The 21,391-nt window shown below is 37.5% G+C and overlaps 1 protein-coding gene across 3 annotated transcripts in view; it reads left to right on the top strand.

Moving 5' to 3' along the window:
- Nucleotides 1-19,777, top strand: part of FBXO33 (F-box protein 33) — a 42,983-nt gene extending 23,206 nt beyond the window's left edge. Inside the window, exons 2-6 of one of the 3 annotated variants that reach the window (XR_005790848.1) lie at nucleotides 3,947-4,057; nucleotides 4,577-5,262; nucleotides 6,464-6,615; nucleotides 19,429-19,524; nucleotides 19,630-19,777. Coding sequence is in view for 2 of the 3 variants with exons in the window: in XM_040477017.1 (XP_040332951.1) it covers nucleotides 3,947-4,057; nucleotides 4,577-5,262; nucleotides 6,464-6,735 (1,069 nt within the window). In the remaining variant the exon portion in view is untranslated. Of the gene's footprint in view, nucleotides 1-3,946; nucleotides 4,058-4,576; nucleotides 5,263-6,463; nucleotides 8,514-19,428; nucleotides 19,525-19,629 lie in introns of those variants that run through there. The other 2 variants (XM_040477017.1, XM_040477018.1) reach the window with 2 other exon arrangements.
- Nucleotides 19,778-21,391: the final 1,614 nt, after the last annotated feature.

Genomic DNA, 21,391 nt, shown 5'->3' with positions numbered 1-21,391 from the left:
AACCAGACCTTGATGCCAGTGATACAGATTGAAATGTTTGGGAAAAGTAAAAAAAGTAAAAAAATAAACACCAGCCTAGTCATTTTGGGAGCCTAATTGTTAGTTAATAAGTGGAGAAAACTTGCCATGTAGACATATATAATTCATGGTTAATTTCATTTCACCTGCCTATATATCTTTCCATTCCTGTTTCTCTCAAGAGAATGAAAAAATGAGGATTTCTCCTCCCTGGGGGAGGACTTGCTTTTGAATCAGTCATGGCTGGGGTGCTTGGTTGCCCCCAAGCATCTGACTCTTGGTTTTGGCTCAGGTCATGATTTCAGGGTTCATGAGACGGAGCCCCACATCGGGCTCTGCACTGACAGCACAGAGCCTGCTTGGGAGTCTCTCTCTGCCCCTCCCCCACGCTCTCTCTCACTTGCTCTCTCTCAAAATAAACAAACTTGAATCAGTCGTGCTGGCAGGTTGCTTTTTTCCATGTCTGAGATACAAATAGCAGTGGAGATTAAATATGATGTCTTCAAGATAAATGAGTTACAGTCAATGGAAAGTTAGAGATGACATCACAAGTGAAGAAAGATGAGCTTATTTGCTCCATTCATTCAAACTGGTTTTCCTCTTGATCACTTGTACGTTTTTTTCAAGTTGATGGATTTGACTTGTATTTGAGTTAATAGGAGAGGTGGAGGAAGTCCACATGTTTTTTTATAGGTACTTTATAATATCTGCAATATACATTGGCAGTATAGTCAAGGTGTGTTTGGAGTTGTAGAATTTTTTTTTAATTATATATAACATTTTCTGAAGTCACCTCCTACTTTTTTATAGTTAAAAACTACTCATTGGTCTTAGAGTTTATATTGTTACATATAGTCAGAAAGCTGAAAAGTGATGTTGGTGTTCTGCTAAATATTTTAACCATAAAACCAGCAGTATTAGCTATATACCCTTAATTATATTTCTGCTGATGACAGTATGTTTTTAAATGAAGCTAACCAGAAAACTAGAATATGCACATTATATTCTTTTTGTTTATTTATTTTGAGAGAGAGCATGCAAGCAGGGGAGTAGAGGGGGCAGAGAGAGAGAGAGAGACAGAGAGAGAGAGAATCTCAAGCAGGCTCCCAACTGTAGGCACAGAGCCTAGCGTGGCCCAAACCATGAGATCATGACCTGAGCTGAAATCAAGACTCGGACACTGAACTGACTGAGCCACCCAGGTGCCCCTGCACATTGTATTCTTTAGAGCAGCACTGTACAACAAAAATATAATACAGACCACACGTGATTTAAATTTTTCAAGTAGCCACATTAAATAGTAAAAAGAAATGATGAAATTAACTTTAGTATATTTGACCTAATATATCCAAATATTATCATTTGAATATGTGACCAATATAAAATATTAATGAGATTTTATAGTTTTTGTATTAAGTCTTCTAAATGTATTTTTATACTTAGAGCACATCTCAGCTCTGACTAGCCATGTTTCAAGTATTTAGTAACTATATTCCCCATATTACATGGTGCAGATTTAGAATATGACAAGAAGAATATCACTAGTATGAAATTAATAATTCAGGTTGGTTTCCATCTGTCACGGGTCCCTTAAAATATCTTTTATTTGTGAAAAGATTTTTTATCTTTTCATAAATGATAAATTTAAATACATTTGTGGAGGCATCTTGGTAGTAAACTCAGTGAAATATTTTCTACTCACCTGGTATTATCACCTTACTGTTCTGTGGAACTATATGAAGAAATGTTTCTAAGCCCTTTGAGGTGCTAACCTTTTCCTTACTCTCTCCCTTTAAAGGAGATTTAGTTCTCTATTTCATAAAAGAACTCCTGATAGGAAAAAAAGTCAAAGTAATGGAGAACATAATTATTGTTAATAGCTGTCAATACTCATAAACTAATCTTTAATCTCCCTTTACATAGAAGATCTATCCAGAAGAAAACATTTTTTTAAGTCAATTGAAAACATTACCCTTAAAATAATTCTCTTATATGATTATCTTTACAAAATCTATCCCAGGCCCACCTCCCCTTATGTATCTATTTCCCATTGTTTTCATTTATATTACGGTTTTGATTACTATTTCTATTTAGGTAACTCTTGAGCTTACCTTCCCAAAATATTCATTTGTTTAACAGATATTCATTGAACACCTATCTTGTGCCAAAAATTATTGCTAGGTACTTATAAGAAACAAGAGTTTACCCCTTTAATGAGAGAGGTAACAAATCACAGTAAAGCATATTACCATTTAATAAAGACATTTTATAAAATCCCAAGAAATGGCTAAAACTACAGAGGCTGAGAGGATTGCCTCAGAAAAGGCTTTGATAGAGTAGTTGGCATTCAGGTATCTATTCAGAAGGCTGAATAGAAGTTTACCAGGCAGACCAGGAGAGGGAATAGTATTACATTTAAAGAATAGTAAGTAGCCCAGTATAGCGTTTTTTGAACCACATTTTGAAGGATCTTACTGTACCAAGCTAGCCATTTGCCTGTTTCTGATAGCCAGTTAGGGGTATGATCCCTTAGGAATTTTTAATCAAGGCAATACAGAATTCAGGTTTGTGTGCACCTGTGATCAGGAATATTCCTGCTTGCCCAGGAACCTGTTGGGAGACAAGCCTCCTTGTGCCTCAGGGCAGACCTGCCAACATTGGTCTAACTGTATCCTGAAGCAGCCCTATGAACAAACTCCATCCTTATTCAGCCATGGTCTGAGAGCAGTCCCACACACCTAAAAACCCAGCAGATGGCACACTTGTCAGTGCCCCCAGACACAGGCCTGCAGAATCTGGTCCCAGCCATGGACCCTGAAACAACCCTGACACTCAGTTCTAGCCCCTCTCATCTGCAATCCTGGGCACCCCTGCCCTCTCTGAGTCCCAGAACAGGAGCCTATCTCAGGGATCTGGTGGAAATCACTCCTGCCCACACACCTAGTAACTGGCAGCTGTTTGCAGACCTAATAGCAGACCTTTGTCCCAGCACCAACCCTACTGACAAAGGACTCAGAGGCAGTCCTGTCCACCAGGAGACCAGACAGGATCCACACCTGCCAAGGTGTCTGGTTACGGGGTCCACAAACCATAGACCCCAGTGCAGGTCCAGCAGCAGCCATGTGACCTGGCTTCACCAACTTGAATGTGGTCCTGGATGCAATCTCATAGTCTGGAGACCCAACAGGAGGAGGTCAAACTTGTCTATAAAAACTGGAAGAAGTATTTGCTCCCCCAGATACACAAGACACCGATTCAAGACCACATAGATCATTAAAAATCAGGCAAACATGGAACCACCAAAGGAAACTTATAAAGCTCAAGTAACCATCCCCAAGGAAATAGAGATCTATGAATTGCCTGACAATTCAAAATAATCATCTTTAGGGCGCCTGGGTGGCTCAGTCAGCTAGGCGTCCGACTTCAGCCCATGATCTCACAGTTCATGAGTTCGAGCCCCGCCTCAGGCTCTGTGCTGACAGCTCAGAGCCTGAAGCCTGCTTTGTATTCTGTGTCTCCCTCGCTCTCCGCCCTTCCCCCACTCATGCTCACTCTCTTGCTCTCTCAAATACACATTAAATTAAAAAAAAAATAATAATCATCTTCAAGAAGCTCAGTTACATGTAAGAAAACAGACAACTGAATAAAATCAGGAAAACAATGCATAAGCATTTTTCCATGGTCATTAAAATATTGATTTCTGGAACTAAGCTTTATACCTCAGTCTTCATTTTGTAAAGCTTATGCCGTTCTTGTATTATGTTGCTTTTCATTGTGTGTAAAAAACAATCTGAAAGTAGTTCATTGGATTCTAAGTGAGTTATAAGGTAGAAACTTTTCTAGGTATCCCTTCTATTTTCTATTTTTAATATTTATATTTTTACATATTATTTAGTTAGACAGTCATTTTAAATTACTTTTCTTGTAGGAACCTCCAGAAGTTTAGCCTTTTTGGAGACATAAGTGTTCTACAACAGCAAGGAAGTTTGTCAAATACATACCTCAGCAAGGTGGACCCTGATGGCAAAAAAATTAAACAGTAAGTTGTATAGTTAGTGGAAGGGGGTTTACATTAATAATAATTTTAGTTTTTATGAGAAATTATAAGATACAATGAGAAGAGTAATATTTTTTCTAAGAAGAACATATGTCCTATAAATTGGAAATATTTTAACTATAAAATATGCCATTCCACAGCATAAATCTTTAAGACAAATCATAGAATTTGGGTAATTATTACGATTTAAAACTATTTATCAGTTTGCCTTCTCTGTAACATAAATTGTATATCATCAATCTTTTCTACCATACTGTTGCAAAATGCTGCTTTACTAGGGTAAAGAACGTATGTGTTTAGTAGAGTTTATTCATTATATTTTAATGTGAATTTTAATGGTAGAAATAATATGGTAATACTATTTATGTGTTGGATAGACATTTACTGAGAGAAAATGGATCTCAGCATTGCATGCCATTTCATTGCCCACTTTCAAAAGTCAGTGTTTAGAGGTTAGAGCTAAATGTTAACAGGATCATGTGGCATGTGTTTTCCTTACAGAATTCAGCAGCTGTTTGAAGAAATACTGAGTAATAGTAGGCAACTGAAATGGCTGTCCTGTGGGTTTATGCTGGAAATAGTAACCCCAACCTCACTGTCATCTCTCTCAAACTCTATTGCCAACACCATGGAGCACCTGAGTTTGCTGGACAACAATATTCCTGGTAACAGCACCCTGATCACCACAGTCGAACTGGAGCGATTTGTGAATCTACGCTCACTTGCCCTGGATTTCTGTGACTTTACAGCCGAGATGGCAAGAGTCTTAACCGATAGCAACCATGTGCCTTTGCAGCGACTGTCTCTCCTGGTCCACAACGTTTCCGTGATGCACAAGTCTCTGGACAACATGCCAAATGATGAGCATTGGAAAGCCTTGTCACGAAAGAGCACCAGCCTCCGGGTCTATATAATGGCCTTTGATATCAAGAGTGAAGATATGTTAAAGATTCTGAAACCCAGTATACCACTAGAGATGATTCATTTTGACAGCTACATCACTTGTGTTTCAGGAGCTATTGTTGATCTTATATCCAGGCAGTATGATAAGTTCCTCACTCATTTTATATTAATGAATGATGTGATTGACACGTCTGGTTTTCCAGATCTTAGTGACAACCGAAATGAAGATCCATTGGTTTTATTAGCATGGAGGTGCACAAAGCTCTCTCTTCTGGCAATTCACGGTAGGTGATTTATCTAAGAAAACAAACAGATCTACTTGCAGTAGATATGTTTCTTCCCCTAATCACAAGATCTCTTAACACCATAATACAGAAGGAGAAAGTATGATTTCTTTATTGCTTGCTGCCTCATCTTCTAGATTCTAGATTTTAACATACTAATTTGTATGATATTTTTTAAACAATGGTTCCATTAAATGGGTGTATGCTTTTTTTCTTACCGACGCCTTTCATTTTAATGTTAACTATTCTCACTTAGAGAGAGTTGCTATTCTGACAAGTAGAAGAACATTTTACTTCCTTTTCTGGAACATGTAACACATTTACAGAATACAAAACAGAAAGCCTATATGAATGTCTTAAACTCACTTTATTAGTTGTGTTTTATTATGTTTTTAAATTAATTTTGAGCCTGCATTAGTGTAGGACTGTGTGTGTCTTTCTGTTCAAGTTTTGCTTCGTAATTTGGCCAGTCGTCAGAGGTAGCAGCAAAGAATAGATCAGTATTAAAGATAATAAAATAGGGATATTTTTTTACAGACAAAGAAATACCAGGTTATTGAAAGGTTGATTTCAGCCAGTCTAACCTTTTTTTTTTCTTTTAAGAAATTAGAAATTAGATACAGCCAAAGCCCCTGTCATCCACTCCCCTTTATTCTTTCCCAGAGATAATCAAAATCCTCAAGTTAGTACAAGTTAGTACAAGTTTCTGTGACTGTTTTATACTTTACATACAATTCTCTACTCACAATTAACAATTTTAGCTTTGAAGTGTCACTTCATAACTTTGGACAGTGAAGCATCATAGGAGAGGATTTTTTTAGTAACTAAAAACAACAGTTTCGTATGTATTGTTAATGGATACATATGTATGAAATAAAAATTTATGATACAGCACTATCCAAAGCCAGTTTTACTTTAAATGTCCTCAATCTTACTAAGTGCAGTGATAATCAGAATAGGATTACAGCATCTACCAATGCACCACCCACGGTGATGGTTTTGGAAACAATATCAAACTTAGTCTTTTTTTTTTTTTTCCTGAGCTAAACAATCATACTTCCTTTTCCAATCTCAATATATTTTTAAAGCAAAAGGGCCAAAGTAATAAGTGACATACAAGTTTGTGGAAAGGACTAACTTATCAAATAGACAAAATAAAATGCAAGGAAATGACAGTTCTTATCTTTTGTTTATTTTTAAGGTTATACAGTGTGGGCACACAACCTCATTGCCATTGCTCGTCTTCGTGGCTCTGATCTAAAAGTACTTGAAGTCACTGAAGAAAGCATTGATTTTGACCAAGGTGAACTGGCCGACCAGGATGTGGATCCAGTGCATAACCTTATTGAGCAGGTATCCCTGGGCCTGGGTCAACCTTGGCACGCGGTCATGGACATCGAATCACTCAGTGTCTTCACTGAACCAAATCGTCATTTTTACAGAGAGATGCAAAGCTTCAGCGAAGACATTTAGCTTTTTTTAAAAATGTACAATTCCTGTGGTTACATATGCAAGTAGGGTCCTATTATGTTTTTTTTCAGTAGTGTGAATTAATCCCTTTGTGCTGTGTTTAATCAGTATTAGCTTTATAGAATTATATATGTATATTCTACTTCTTGATCAAAGAACGTAGTCGGGTATTGGTTTAGAAGTTCAAAGTGACAGTGTATAGGGCTTTCACGGTTAATGGACTTGTTATCCAACCTTAAGGATATACAACCGAAGGTTGTCTGAGGTTGCTGGCTAACTTTATTTTTCACTGAGTTACTCTGCCTTTTGATGTTTTTATTCTTTGTGTGTCAGAGTTCAGAGCTCAGGAGCCAAAATATTTTTATACATATATAGATATATATCCATAGCCTGGTGGATTTGTATGCAATGCACCGCATTCATGCATTGTGACAGCATTTCATTAATTCTTATTTGAAATGGAAGAAGGGAGGATAGTATGATCCCAAATGAGTTATCTTTAACAGAAAAGCCAAGACTTTAACTTTCATTACATATATAATAGTTGATATCACCAATTACCATTCAGAATTTTGTATAGTACTAGGTTAGAACACTGCTTAATCCTTTTTTTAAAAAAATGCATTTACCTAAATGTGAATACTCAAATTGTTAGACTTTTTAAAAACTATATCTGACATAATTTATTCATCAATTACATTATACATTCAAGTTAGCTTTTTAGCCCAGATTTCAAATAGTGGAGGAAGAAACCGTATTCCAGGGTAAAACCTCCTAAAGCAAAATCTTTAAAAAACAGAGCTGTAAACACACATGCTTGCAAACAAACATTAGTCGTGAAATCCCTAGCAACGAGTCACTGGATTTTTCTCTGTCAGCACGCGTGTCAGCTGCCAAAGAATAGACTTAACTGAAGAAGTGCCCACATGCTGGCAGGGGCCGGCCCACTCTGGCCAGCCAGATACTGCTAGATTGTAATATTTAAGGTCGAATTTCGACCTGTGGTACACAGCTGTGCTGTGGCTCAGTCAGCAACCTCAGAACTCTGAAAAAAACAAAACAAAAAAAAGAAAAAAAAACCATGCACCTGTTTCACTGTGAATAGTGAATGTAAAGGAAAGAAAGGAAAAACTGAAAACTTGTTCTATCACAGGTATGAGCTGCTATGATACATGAAGAACATTCCATGAAGTATGTTTTAAAACCTTGTTATATCTGAGAGGCTTTAAAAGCTGATTTAACTGTTTCAGGGCAACCGCGGTACAGACGTGGTCTCTGTGAGACTTCCACCTGACCCCAGTTTTAAGTGGTACGAATGTTGTGCATTTAATGTTAAAGGACAGTCTGCAATAATAAAGTAAGTAGCCAACGTGGGTGCCCAGCAGTGCTGAGACCTGGCTGCTCTATTGTAAGCTTTGGAAACACAATTTATGCAACAGATGTCCAGATATGATTCTATTTATGGAAAAAGTTTATATGTATTTTACAAATGGTTTTACCATCTTATATTAAAATGACCTTTTGACAGGTGTGCACTGTTTTGTCTCCAGTGAGCACATACCATGAGGATTTTATATGTACATCAGTAGTGTGAATCCACTGGCACAGTGTGTGTAAATGCCAGATGTGGTGAGATTTTATCTTATAAATGTGATCGGATAAAATAAATCCTGACAGAAACTGTAAGGAAACCAGCTGAATGTTTGACCTGATGACTGATGTTGTATGGTTTATGTTAAATGTATATTCTTTTAATCAACGAATAAAGCATTAAAAAGTGATCATTGTAATATACTTTATTGTATGCAAAGCATGAAAACTTTTAGTATTAAATAAACTGCAATAATCCTTATATTATGTATACTCATGTTAGCTCCTGTTGCTCCTATTGTAGTCGGGTACAGCAAAGCTTAAATTTGGGTATAGTTCATAAAAAGTCTTAAATAGTTTGAAGCGTCTTAATTTTTTTTTGTTTTGTTTTGTTTTACTAACTGGCAAAATACAAGCTTAAGAGCAAACAATAGGCTGGTTAGCACAAAACCCAAGTGTATTATGCATTTAGGATACATTACTGATACGGTAAAACTTAATTTATAGACTATATATAGGAACTTTTTACAGTTCCTGTACTGGATGCAAAAATACTTTAGTATGCCAGTATTAAGCGGTTCATAAGTCCCTATATTGCTTTAGTTTGGCTTTGTAATCTCTATTCTTGCTTGCTGAGACAAACAGCTGTCATTTATGAGAAAGCAAATGGCTCTCTTCCTTCATCTATCTTTCCTTACTCATTCCAGACACTGACTCTTCTCTAGGCACTCCCTCATCTTGGAATAATCTGGTGTTCACAAGCAACTGTCATTATACCTACTGCTTCCTTGTTTCCTAACCATATCTCTTTTGAGTGAATCAACATGTTTATGTATTTAAAATACAAAAATAGTAACCAAAATGTACGAAAAAAAATGTGTTAATATCTATGAATAGCATACAAGTGAAGGCTGGTATAGTAGAGCACTAACCTAGGCGGCAGCACGTTTTATACTCTAAGCTCTAATGCTACATGAGCAGACTCTCCCTTGAGCTTCAGTTCTGTCATCTGTAAAATTAGGGATTGAAGTTAGTTATCTAAAACTCTGATTCTTCACTAAAAGTTTTAACTGTTGTTAGCCTAGCAGCTCAGAGACATACACGATCATCTTGGAGCAAATGTATTAAATAAAATATTTTCAAAACCTAGTTTACTGAACTATATGAAATTTACATAGCTAAAATTACCTTCCCATTTCCCCCACCACCCTAGGAATAAAGAAGATAGGGAGTCGGTGGGATGGGTCTTGGTAAGGACAGTGTGCTCATAGCTGAACATACAAATTCAGAAACTAACTTGCTTGGGGCTTATGGCATGAATCAGGTGGGATCTTTATGAAGCCAGTAACATAAAGTGGTGCTAATGGAGTAACACACAAGCAAATGTGAATAACATCCAGCCATCAAACCACAATGTTTATATCAATGCTTCCCAATCTTTTTCATGTCCTGACATATACAGAATACATTGTACAGCAACTGGTATAAACTAGAAAAAACTGGAGGGGGGGGGGGAAATCATTGTTTGATTATATAATTGATGAGAAAAAAAAATGCAGAGGATTGGAGATAAAATACTAAATTTGTATAGAACTTTCAAATAAAATGTCAAATGTTTTAACTGGTAACCTCTTAAAACTTTTAATAGTGTCATCAATGAGAAACACCCCACAAATAGGTGATAATTTTTAAACTTTTTTTTCACAACCATTCAAAACTTTATGCAGGTAAAATTATACTCAAATCTAACAACCCTAAACATAATAATGGTAAACGTAATGTTGAGATTTCTTGTAATGTGAATTAATTTCAAATTCAAGTGATTTTTTTCACTGAGGTATTTCAAAATAATGACGAAGCTCTAATTTGTAGTCTCCCACACGTAACCCTGCAGCTAGTTTAGTGACCACTGAGAGCACACACCAGCCACAGACAGAAAATAGCTGATTTATATGCAAGCAGTTAGAAACCTGCAGGGAGCCCTCCTCCCACACCTGAGCTTCCAAGCCCCTCACAGCCAACCAGCTACATCCGGGGTTTCACACCTGGGCTTCCTACCTGCTCCATGGACACTTGGGACATACTTCTCTCACAGCTTCATAGACACTCCTTGCCCTTGATGGACAAATAGAGCCTCTGCATCACACAGGCGAGTAGTGAGTACCCGAGTCCACTCTCTATCCAGGGCACACTGTCAGACCCGGCTCCACTCTAGCTGTACGCCAAGAAGAAAATGAAAGCATCAGGAGGCAACCAGCCAGGGCTCCTAGCCACCCCAGAACTCAGCCTGGAAGGGCATCACTCTCGTACAATCTACTAGGTAGCCTGGGCTGCTGGTTGTGAAAAGAAAATGGGAGGTATACGGTGAACACATTTTCAGTTGAATCATCCTTCCTGTCTGAAAGATAACAAAATTACACAAATGAGGGCAATAAAATGCCAAGTGTTGACAAGGAAGAGGGAAACACATTTGGAACCTGAATATCCGCTTTAAAGAGCAAATTTGAGGGGTGCCTGGGTGGCTCAGTGGGTTAAGCATCTGACTTTGGCTCAGGTCATGAGCTCACAGTCTGTGAGTTCGAGCCCCACATCAGGCTCTGTGCTGACAGCTCAGAGCCTGGAGCCTGCTTCGGATTCTGTCTCTCTCTCTCCACCCCTCCCCTGCTCATGCTGTCTCTCTCTGTCTCAAAAATAAATATTTAAAATAAACTTCATATATTGAAAAAAAAATGGAAACTAATTTGACAATAAACTTCATATATTGAAAAAAATAAATAAAATAAATATTTTAAAAATATTAATTAATTAAGAGCAAATTCACAGTATCTTGTAAAGTTGAAGTTGCCTTTGCCCTATGACCCAGGAATATCACTTCTAGATACATTCTCTAACACCACCACCCATGGGATCAGACACAGTGCTTCTGTGGACTTACAGCCCTGGCCTGACCTTCCTTCAGCCCTCCTGACCGAGAAACTAGAACTGCTGCATGGCCCACATGCTTTGAAAGTCTCCTGCCTACACCAGCACCTGGACTCCCACTGCCTGCCCGGAGTGTGTGCACACTGGCCCTGTTGATCCCAAGGGTCACTCATGGGGCTGCCATTGTCTGGCCCACCCACTGGCCCTGAAGGCCTCCCATCTGTCACCCTAACTCCAACTACATACTGGTTGCCATTTGCCTGTTCCCCACATGCAGCATGGACAGAGAACTTCTCTGCTGTCCCAGGGGCTGAACCACACTCTCACCAAGAAAGGCTGAACACCCCCCTACTCCAAGGTTGTCCTACCATGAGGGCCCACCCTCAGACCTAGGGGGCCATTACAGAGTTTCTTTATACTCTTTTATCGTACAATATTGTATAATTCTTTATATTAAGCTTTCCCTGTTTACTGTGTGGTTTGTCTCCTGATTTCACCTAGACTGCTATACAACCATTCCAATTATCCCGCAGCTTTTTATAAAAATATACCATTGTTAATGAGTCTTTCATGGATTATTTTCTGCAACAAAAATATAGGGGCATCTGGGTGGCTCAGTCAGTTAAGCATCCAACTCTTGGTTTCAGCTCAGGTCATGATCGCACAGTTCATGGGATCGAGCCCCACATCAGGCTCTGTGCTGACATGATGGAGCTTGCTTGGGATTCTGGCTCTGGCTCTCTCTGCCCCTCCCTTGCTCGCTCTCAATCTCTCTCAAAAATTAATAAACATTTAATACATATACATATATATATATAATTTAACATGTATAATTTTAGAAAGCTGTGCTAACTTTTTTCTCCTACATTTAGCTTTTATACATAATAAATGCATAAGTAATCAAAAATATAAGTTTAAATTGGTATAACTTATCAGAACTGTGTCTTTTCTAAGTAAGTTCTAGGTCCATCATGTGGCTTGACCTCACAACCACAAGATCAAGAGTTGCATGCTCTACCAACTGAGCCAGCCAAGCCCCCCAGAACTGTATTTCTTAATGAATGAGGCTGGAGTTTTTTGGTGGGTTTTTTTGGGCTTTTTGTTTTTTTCCAGTTCATACTCCATGGATGGATGTTACTTGCTCCTGAAATGAGTCAGGTCCAACATCAATTCCATTACCTATTTTTCATTGTTATAAACACAAGTACTAAAACATCTTTTTTCCCATAAATAAGGAGATGGGAAGACAAAGAGTTTTTGTTACAGCAGTGGCACTCATTCTTCAAAGTCCTAAAATTTTAAGACCAAAAAAACACAGTGAAATATCATCAAAAATTATTTTAGGGGTGCTTGGCTGGCTCAGTCAGTAAAGCATGTGACTCCTGATGTTAGTGTCATGAGTTCAAGCCCCGCGTTGGGCACAAAGCTTACCTTAAAAAAAATTGGGAGTGCCTGGGTGGCTTAGTCAGTTAAGTATCCAACTTAGGCTCAGGTCACGATCCCACAGTTTGTGAGTTTGAGCCCTGCATCAGGCTCTGTGCTGACAGCTCAGAGCCTGGAGCCTGCTTCAGATTCTGTGTCTCCTCTGCCCCTCTCTGGTTCTTGTTCTCTCTCAAAAATTAACATTTAAAAAAAAATTTTTAACGGAAAAAGAATGTTTTTAATTAAAATTCTTTTAGATAAGTCAATCAGTTGAAAGAAATCATTAGAGTTATTTACTTTCTCAGTACTGACACTAATATTTCAAACAGTCTCTCTAGAGTTTCAAAGGTTTGTACACCTTAGTATGACACATCATAGTGGCATTAGAACCACATTAAAGGTATGTGTTTCTTTTGTAAAATGGGAGAAGAATAACTGCAAAAGGGAGGGTAGGAAAAAGAACCTGCATCTTCTTCATAAATTCATCCTTGGGAAGAACATCTCTGGAAGAGAATACACACTGAAGATAAAATGCTGGCAACTTTCCCAAAAGCATACTACTTGGAAATTCTTTGCATACTCAGAGGGATGTACCCATTTGAAAACTACAGCTCTAGAGAACTACTGCTTATACGACAAAGAAACAAATACTAAGATGCTTATTTCCACATATTTACAATGAAAAATCAGCAGCAACCTAATGTCCATTAATAAGAGAATGAATTTGTTGTGCATATCCAGAGTGGAATACTATACAGCAGTCAAAAAGAACTAACTAGATCTACATTTATTAGTATGGAAGATCTCAAAATAATATTGAATGAAAAAAACCAACAGCTGAAGGATACATGTAATGATGATATTGATGTACATTTTTTAAAGGCAAGAAAAATAAACCATACATAAACACATTTAACTGGGAAAAAAAAAAAAAACATTCACATCCTCTTTACAAGAGTGCTCACCTCTGGGGCATGAGAGCAAGAATTGGTATGGGCATGAGGGCAACTGCATCTGTGACATTTTTTCTTGAAAAAAAATATATACTAAATGCTAAGTTTGCTCTATCTAGGTAGTAAGTAAAAGGGAATTCATTATATTATTTTGTTCTTTCTTGTCTGTATTTTTAAAATATTTATAATTGAAAATGTCAGTATGACCCAAATTACCAATAAATGCATGTTTACTATTGATTTGGCTCATGATCTGGCCAAGTCTAAAATGTGACCAAGGCAAGACAGAATATAGCCTCTCTCTCACTCATGGATGAATGCATCACAGTAAGATGAAAGAGGCTCAAATCTCTACTGAGAGTTTAAAGTCTAGGTTAGGTTGTAAGCAGAATGTTTTAATATGTCACTGCAATCAATATTTCAATTTATAGCACTATTCTCTTTAGAGTAATTCTTATTTAATACAGGCATTAAATAAAACAACTTTAGCTATTTGGAGTATAGCCAAGGATCCAGAAGTACGTATAAAACCCTTGTGGGAAGGGCGCCTGGGTGGCTCAGTCAGTTGAGCAACCAACACTTGATTTTGGCTAAGGTCATGATCTCTGGGTCATGGGATAGAGTCCCACATTAGGCTCTGAGCTGACAGCACAGAGCCTGCTTGGGATTCTCTCTCTCTCTCTCTCTCTCTCTCTCTCTCTCTCTCTCTGCCCCTCCCCCACCATGTGCTCAGCCTCTCACTCAAAACAACAACAAAAAACAAACAAAAAAACCTTGTGGGAACAAGCTACTCCCTGCACTAATGCTTAATGGCATCCCATCAGAAAAGCCACTTCCACTTCCTTTTAGCTCACTTACTCTTACTTCCAGAATAATTCTAATAAGACTATTCATCTCATTTCTCAGACCGCAGCAGATGAGATGTGGAGGAAAGGAGTGACTCTGAAAAGGAACAGAAGTTTATACACCTGCAAAGAGAACATAACTAATCTAAAGCCATTTTGGAGGAACTTGAAACAGACTCAAATACCCCTGTAATAAGCTTGAAATACATGGCAGTGATAAATATGTCATGACCCTGAACCAATAGGAAAATGTATTATCTTCAGAACATCTGTATAGTAAGTTAGTGGAACATTTAGTACATTTCAGGAAGGTTTTCACACAACATAGTTAAAAGTGTGTGTTTAAAAGAATGGACTTTAATCAAAAATATTCATTTAAGTGAAACTTTCTGAGAAAACATTGATTAAATTAGCTAGGAAACAAGATGACATGTGCTGAATAACTGCTGTGTGCCAACCACTGTAATAACCACCTCACTAGAAAGCACTCTACTTAACCCTCACAGCAACCCTGTAGTACATATCACACCTATTTCACATATGAGTAAATGGAGGCACAAAAAGGTTAAGAATCTCGTCCGAGGTCATAAAACTAGTCGGTGGTAGAGCAATATTTAAACCCAAATAGAACCCCCTATATTATACAACTTCTATTCTAACACTCTTAAATAATATAACTATACTGTTATTTGGCAGACAATACAGTTTTTCAACTTAGTTTTTCAAAAACATAGATATTCCATTTTTTGAAGCTCCATATTCTCCATGCCCAGTATTCTTGCTGTATTTCCTGAACTGTGTTAACCACCCTTGGTATATTTCAGCATGTGTGTGCGTATTCACCAACCAATTCTAGTGACTCACAAAGCAACAGAATAATTCATGCAGGAAGTACATGAATTTATGTCTAGCACATATGAAGTGTGGTGTGTATGTGTGAAAAGATCTGAAAATGCAAAGAATAGAATGTGAAAATGTAAACTATAGAATCTATGTGTATAATTTTCTTTTACTCTTATTTTCAATAAGAAACATTATACAATTAATATATGGTTAGCCTACCTACTAGCAAGAGACAAGCAGGATAAAATTTGTCACTACCTTGTAACTGTAATTATTTCTGGAAGCTAAAAACTCTAGTTACTTGGGAATGAATATATATATTATTCAATATATTAAATATTTTATCCAATATATATATTGAATATATAAACACAGTTAATATAATGTTTATAAGGGACCAAAATTATATATCATTTATATATTGTGTATATGTATATAAAAAATAGATACATAGAATATACAAACATAGGTAAGATAATGTTTGTAAAGGACCAAAATATTGTCTGTTAACTGACTTGAACATGTTTTCTACTAAATTAGTAAAATCAACAGACTATTTTGACATCTTACAATCCAAAGGGTCATCAAATTAATAGATCTAAATTTTTCAGACTAACGTTTTTAGATTAATGTTGTTACAATGTCCATACTACCCAAAGTGATCTATAGATTCAATGCAATTCCTATTCAAAATTCCAATGGCATTTTCCATAGAAATAGAAAAAAATAAGTCCTAAAATTTCTATGAAACCACAAAAGACTCCAAATGGCCAAAGGAATCTTGAGAAAGAACAAACCTGGAGGCATCACACTTCCTGACTTCAAACTATATTACCAAGCTATAATAAACAATCGGTAGTTTTGGCATACAAACAAACACATATTCCAAAGGAACAAAATAGAGAACCCGGAAATAAACACATCCATATATGGTCAATTAAGTTTCCACAAAGGCACCAAGAATATACAATGGGGAAAAGGCAGTCTGGTCAATAAATATTACCTGGAAAACTGGATACTCACATGCAAACAAGTAAAACCGGACCTCGATCTAATACCATATATAAAAATCAACTCAAAATGGATTAACAACTTGCACATAAACCTGAAATCATAAAACTCCGAGAAGAAAACATAGTTGGGGGTAAGCTCCTTGACATTGGTCATGCAGTATTTTAGATCTGACACCAAAGCAAAAGCAATAAAAGTAAAAATAAACAAGTGGAACTACATCAAACTAAACAGCTTATGTATAGCAAGGAAACCATCCACAAAATGAAAAGGCAACTTACGGAATGAAAGAAAATAGTTGTAAACCATGTACCTAAAAAGGGGTTAATATCCAAAATATACAAGGAACTCATACAGCTCAACAGCAAAAAAACAAATAACTCAATTAAGAAATGGGCAGAGAGGGGAGACTGGGTGGCTCAGTCGGTTAAGCATCTGACTTCAGCTCAAGTCACAATCTTGCGGTTCATGAGTTCGAGCCCCGTGTCAGGCTCTGGGCTGATGGCTCATCAGAGCCTGGAGCCTGTTTCCGATTCTGTGTCTCCCTCTCTCTCTGCCCCTCCCCGTTCATGTTCTGTCTCTCTCTGTCTCAAAAATAAATAAACGTTACCAAAAAAAAAAAAAAAAAAAAGAAATGGGCAGAGAATTGGGACATTTTTTTCCAAAGAAGACATACCAATGACCAACAAGTATATAAAAAGATATACCACATCACTAATCATCATGGAAATGCAAATCAAAACTGCAATGATACCACCTGTTATCTATTATAAAAAACGACAAGCGATAACAAATGCTGGTGAAGATATAGATAATAGGGAACCTTGCACACGTTGGTGGGAATGTAAACTGGTATGGCTACTATGGAAAAATAACATGGAAGTTCCTCACAAAATTAAAAGCAAAACTACTATATGATCCAGCAATCCCACTTAAGGGTATATACCTAAAGGAAATGAAATCAGTAGCTTCAAGAGATACTTGTACTCCAATGTTCATTGCAGAGCATTATTTACAATAGCCAAGACACTATAATGTGGAAACTAAGTGTTCATTGATAGATGAATGAATTGTGGCATATGTACAATGGAATATTTTTCAGCTCTAAAAAAGGAAATCTTTCCATTTGCAACAACTTGGATGAACCTGGAGGGCATATGCTAAGTGAAATAAGTGGGAAAACAGAAACAGAGAGTAGAATGATCACTGTCAGGGGTTGGGGGTTGGGAAAATAGGAAGAGGCTGCTTAAAGGGTATAAACTTTTAGTTATAAGATGAGTTAAGGCACAACATGGTGAACAGAGTTCATAATACTGTATTTTATAAGTGAAATTTACTAAAAGAGTAGAACTTAAGATTTCTCACACAAGGGCGCCTGGGTGGCTCAGTCAGTTAAGCATCTGACGGGTCATGATCTCATGGTTCAGGAGTTCAAGCCCCCCATCAGGCTCTGCACTGACAGCATGGAGCCTGCTTAGGATTCTCTCTCTCCCTCTGTCTCTCTCTCTCTGCCTCTCTCTCTGCCCCCCCCTCAAAATAAATAAACATTAAAAAAAGTTTTAAATCCTCAATTTGTTCTAGCAACCACATCATACTATTGTGCTAGATACATACTATGCTCCGTTAACTTAAAATCCATGCATCCTTGACATAGGAACTACTACCAAAACAATTCCTGAGCTCTGAAAATGATACTTCACACCTATCCTGCACCAACATTTTTTTTTACATTTTCCACACAAAGGTGAGTACTATACAGCAAGTTGGAAACCTTAAAAAAAAAAATAGCTTTCTAGAAAAGAGGTGCAAGATTGTTCCCGTGTGTAATAGACCCTATTGTTTCTGCCTGCCCAGCAATCCATACAGAACCCTTCTTCTAACAAAAAATTTATTCCATGTAAGGCAGACTGGGATTATCCTGTCCAGCAAAAGGAGAGAGCTCCTGATCCCATCCTCCAACCACCAAACGCTGGTTTGGAAATGAAACTTTACTCCAAGGCAGAAAAGTAAGAGCCATCTCCAGGAACTCTGCTGGAAATTTCAAAATAAAGGCTATCTCTCTTCCTGGGATTTTAAACACTATCGCATCCATATAAATCTAAAGATGCTGCAACTACATGGGCAGATAATATCTCTGGGAATAAAACTAACAGAGAAAAGTGGAGCTAAGAGATTAGAAGAGAAAGACCACATTTTGATGACATAATTTAAGCCACTGGATATAACTGTGAAATTCTCAGTTACACAAACCAGCATTTATTCCATTGATTTTTCTCAAACTCATTTCAGTTGCATTTGTCTTACAAGCAAGAAACATAATACAATGTAGTAAGCTTAACTATCAGAGAGCTCCCATATTCCACCAAAAAACACACCATCTCTTTTGTAGCATTCATATCAAATTGTCGAAGTAGCTGCTACTTGGGGGAAAAAAAAAATAGGAAGCTTAGTTTGCAAAGGTTATAAGGCTAGATGCTTTTTTAAATAGATTCATAGTAAACCCTGAACCACACCTGAAGCAGAATAAAATCATCAAGTATACTCACAAAATAATTTGTATCATCTTAATCATGTCTACAAACTGTCTGGCTTTAAAAAGAAAAAACTTTTTTTTTTTTTTTCAACTAACCTGGTTCCAAAGAATGTGATCTCCTTTCCTCTTAACAATCCTCTGTCCCCAGTCCCAAATTCTGGCCCCAGAATATGTTTTAGGAATATATCCCTAAAAAATTATCCTAAATCTAGTGGGGTAAAGATATTATGCAGAAAGAGATTAAACTTTCATTATTGAATTCTTTAAAAATTCTAAAAAAAAAAGAAAACAGATTAAGCGTTCAACAAGAAAAGAATAGTCAAGTAAACTGTATTCACAAAAAGGAAAGTAAAACAACCATTAAAAATGATTTTACAAAGACTAATAAAAATTATTTCTATTAGATTACAGTTAAGAATATAAAGTTATAGACACACATAATTACAATAATACAAAAGACATGTGAAGGGTAAAAAGACTGAAGGAAGTACAACATAAATGCAAAAAGTGGTTTTGCTTTGCTGGGTGGTGACCTTGGACTTTCTTGTGCTTTTGACCATTTTAACTTTTCTTATAGGACCATGTATTCTACTGAATTTTCTACTGAAATTTTCCACTGAAAAAAAACAGAACGTCAAAGTGGAAGAAAAAGTAATCCAAACAGGACCAAAAGGTATTCTTTCCTGAAACGTCCAAGCTTACTGCCTATGAGTCCAAAATAATGAATGCTCAGTTCACTATCTTGAACTCTGACCTACTCCTTTAACTATCCTTGCAGATGGTGACAACAGCAACAATAGAAAACTTAAGCTTCAAGGTAACAGACTAAGTACGTCCATTTACACCACCTGCCCTTCAAGGCCCCACTGAAATAAACACAAAGAAGAGCCAAGAGAAATAGACCCCCATAAAGATGAAAAGAATGAAAGAGGTCACCAACAAATGATGTTTCAAAATCTCCTGGAGGACAAAAGAACAGATGGGATTAGGTTGGGGGATAAAATAGGTCAAGAAAGCTACAGCCTAGAATCTGTTATCAGGGGCAGAGAGTCAGTATGCCTGATAGAGTCTGAAGATGGGCTCAGAGCCAGTTAGTATACTGTGTACACAACTGGGGTATGAGTGTGAAAATAGGGAGATTACTTGAAGATCTGCACAAAGATCACCTAAAAGTTGGTACCACCATTTCCCTGCACAACCCCAAGCACAAGGCAGTGAGCCAGGACTGGTCTCCAGCTAAAATACTAGAGAGATACTCCCTAAAGAAATTAAGCCATTTGGAACAAGCAAAACTTCTAGAGTGAATGGCGGTATCCTAGATGAAGGAAGCCCTTCTAATTCTGTTATCTGGAGGACCTACACCCAATTAGCCAGCTCCCTATCAGTCATCCTAAGGAAAAGCCTGTCAGTCACAGATTCTGTCTCCACCCCCACCCTCCATCTCCCACCACCTGTCCCAACACACACAAAGATCTCCCAGGAAGAAACCAAACAAGAGAACTATCCTTTGTTGCACAGTATGAGTTATGTATAAGCTAGAATCAGCTAACCAGTTCGTCTTCAAACTCAAGGCTAACCAAGTATATAAGGAGAAAAAGCCCAAGATAAATAAGAAGAATTATTAACCCTAGAGAAAAGAAATAAATCAGAAAAACACTTTTAAGAAACCTCTAATTTACAACAGAGAAACTCAAAAGATTAGATCTTCACAAAAAGACAGGATCTATGAAAAAAGTAGAAAATAGAATTTAAAATGTTCTCAAAGAGGGGCGCCTGGGTGGCGCAGTCGGTTAAGCGTCCGACTTCAGCCAGGTCACGATCTCGCGGTCTGTTAGTTCGAGCCCCGCGTCGGGCTCTGGGCTGATGGCTCAGAGCCTGGAGCCTGTTTCCGATTCTGTGTCTCCCTCTCTCTCTGCCCCTCCCCCGTTCATGCTCTGTCTCTCTCTGTCCCAAAAATAAATAAACGTTGAAAAAAAAAATTTAAAATAAATAAATAAATAAATAAATAAATAAAATGTTCTCAAAGAGTAATGATTGCTGAAAACAAAAACTTTTATGTGAAAGATTGGAAAATATACTTGAGAAAATTTTCCAGGAGAAAAAAAAGAGAGAGGGGGAGGGAAAGAGATGAAAAATTTGAGAGAAAAAGTAAAAAAGGAACTTACCAAAAAAAAAAAAAAAAATCCCAGAGTTTTGGGACACACAGCTTCATAGTTTAAGTGCCTAACCCAATGTGGCAGCCAGGAGTACACCAGTCATATCCCACCTTCAAGAGAGAAACTGCTGCAAGTATCGTCAGCTGCCGGCCTCTAGCTGCTGCACCTTCAGCATTCACACCAAGATTGGGTTCTCTCTAGGGGTGCTCCCGCCCAGGAACAGAACATGCAAGGGTCCTAGAGCAGAGCCATTCTTACCCAGTGAGGGACTCCTCTAACCAGGCAATCTTTGTCCTGGGGATTGCCATGGGCCCAGCTCGGGCTCTCCTGGAGCCGCACTAGAATCAGAGGCTCTTCCTACACGCCCCTCCTTCCTTCCCTCCT

This window comes from Herpailurus yagouaroundi, unplaced genomic scaffold (assembly GCF_014898765.1).
Source record: "Herpailurus yagouaroundi ecotype Mexico unplaced genomic scaffold, PumYag 141, whole genome shotgun sequence".
Classification (NCBI taxonomy): Eukaryota; Metazoa; Chordata; class Mammalia; order Carnivora; family Felidae; genus Herpailurus; species Herpailurus yagouaroundi.
This window is presented reverse-complemented; position numbering and strand designations above follow the sequence as displayed.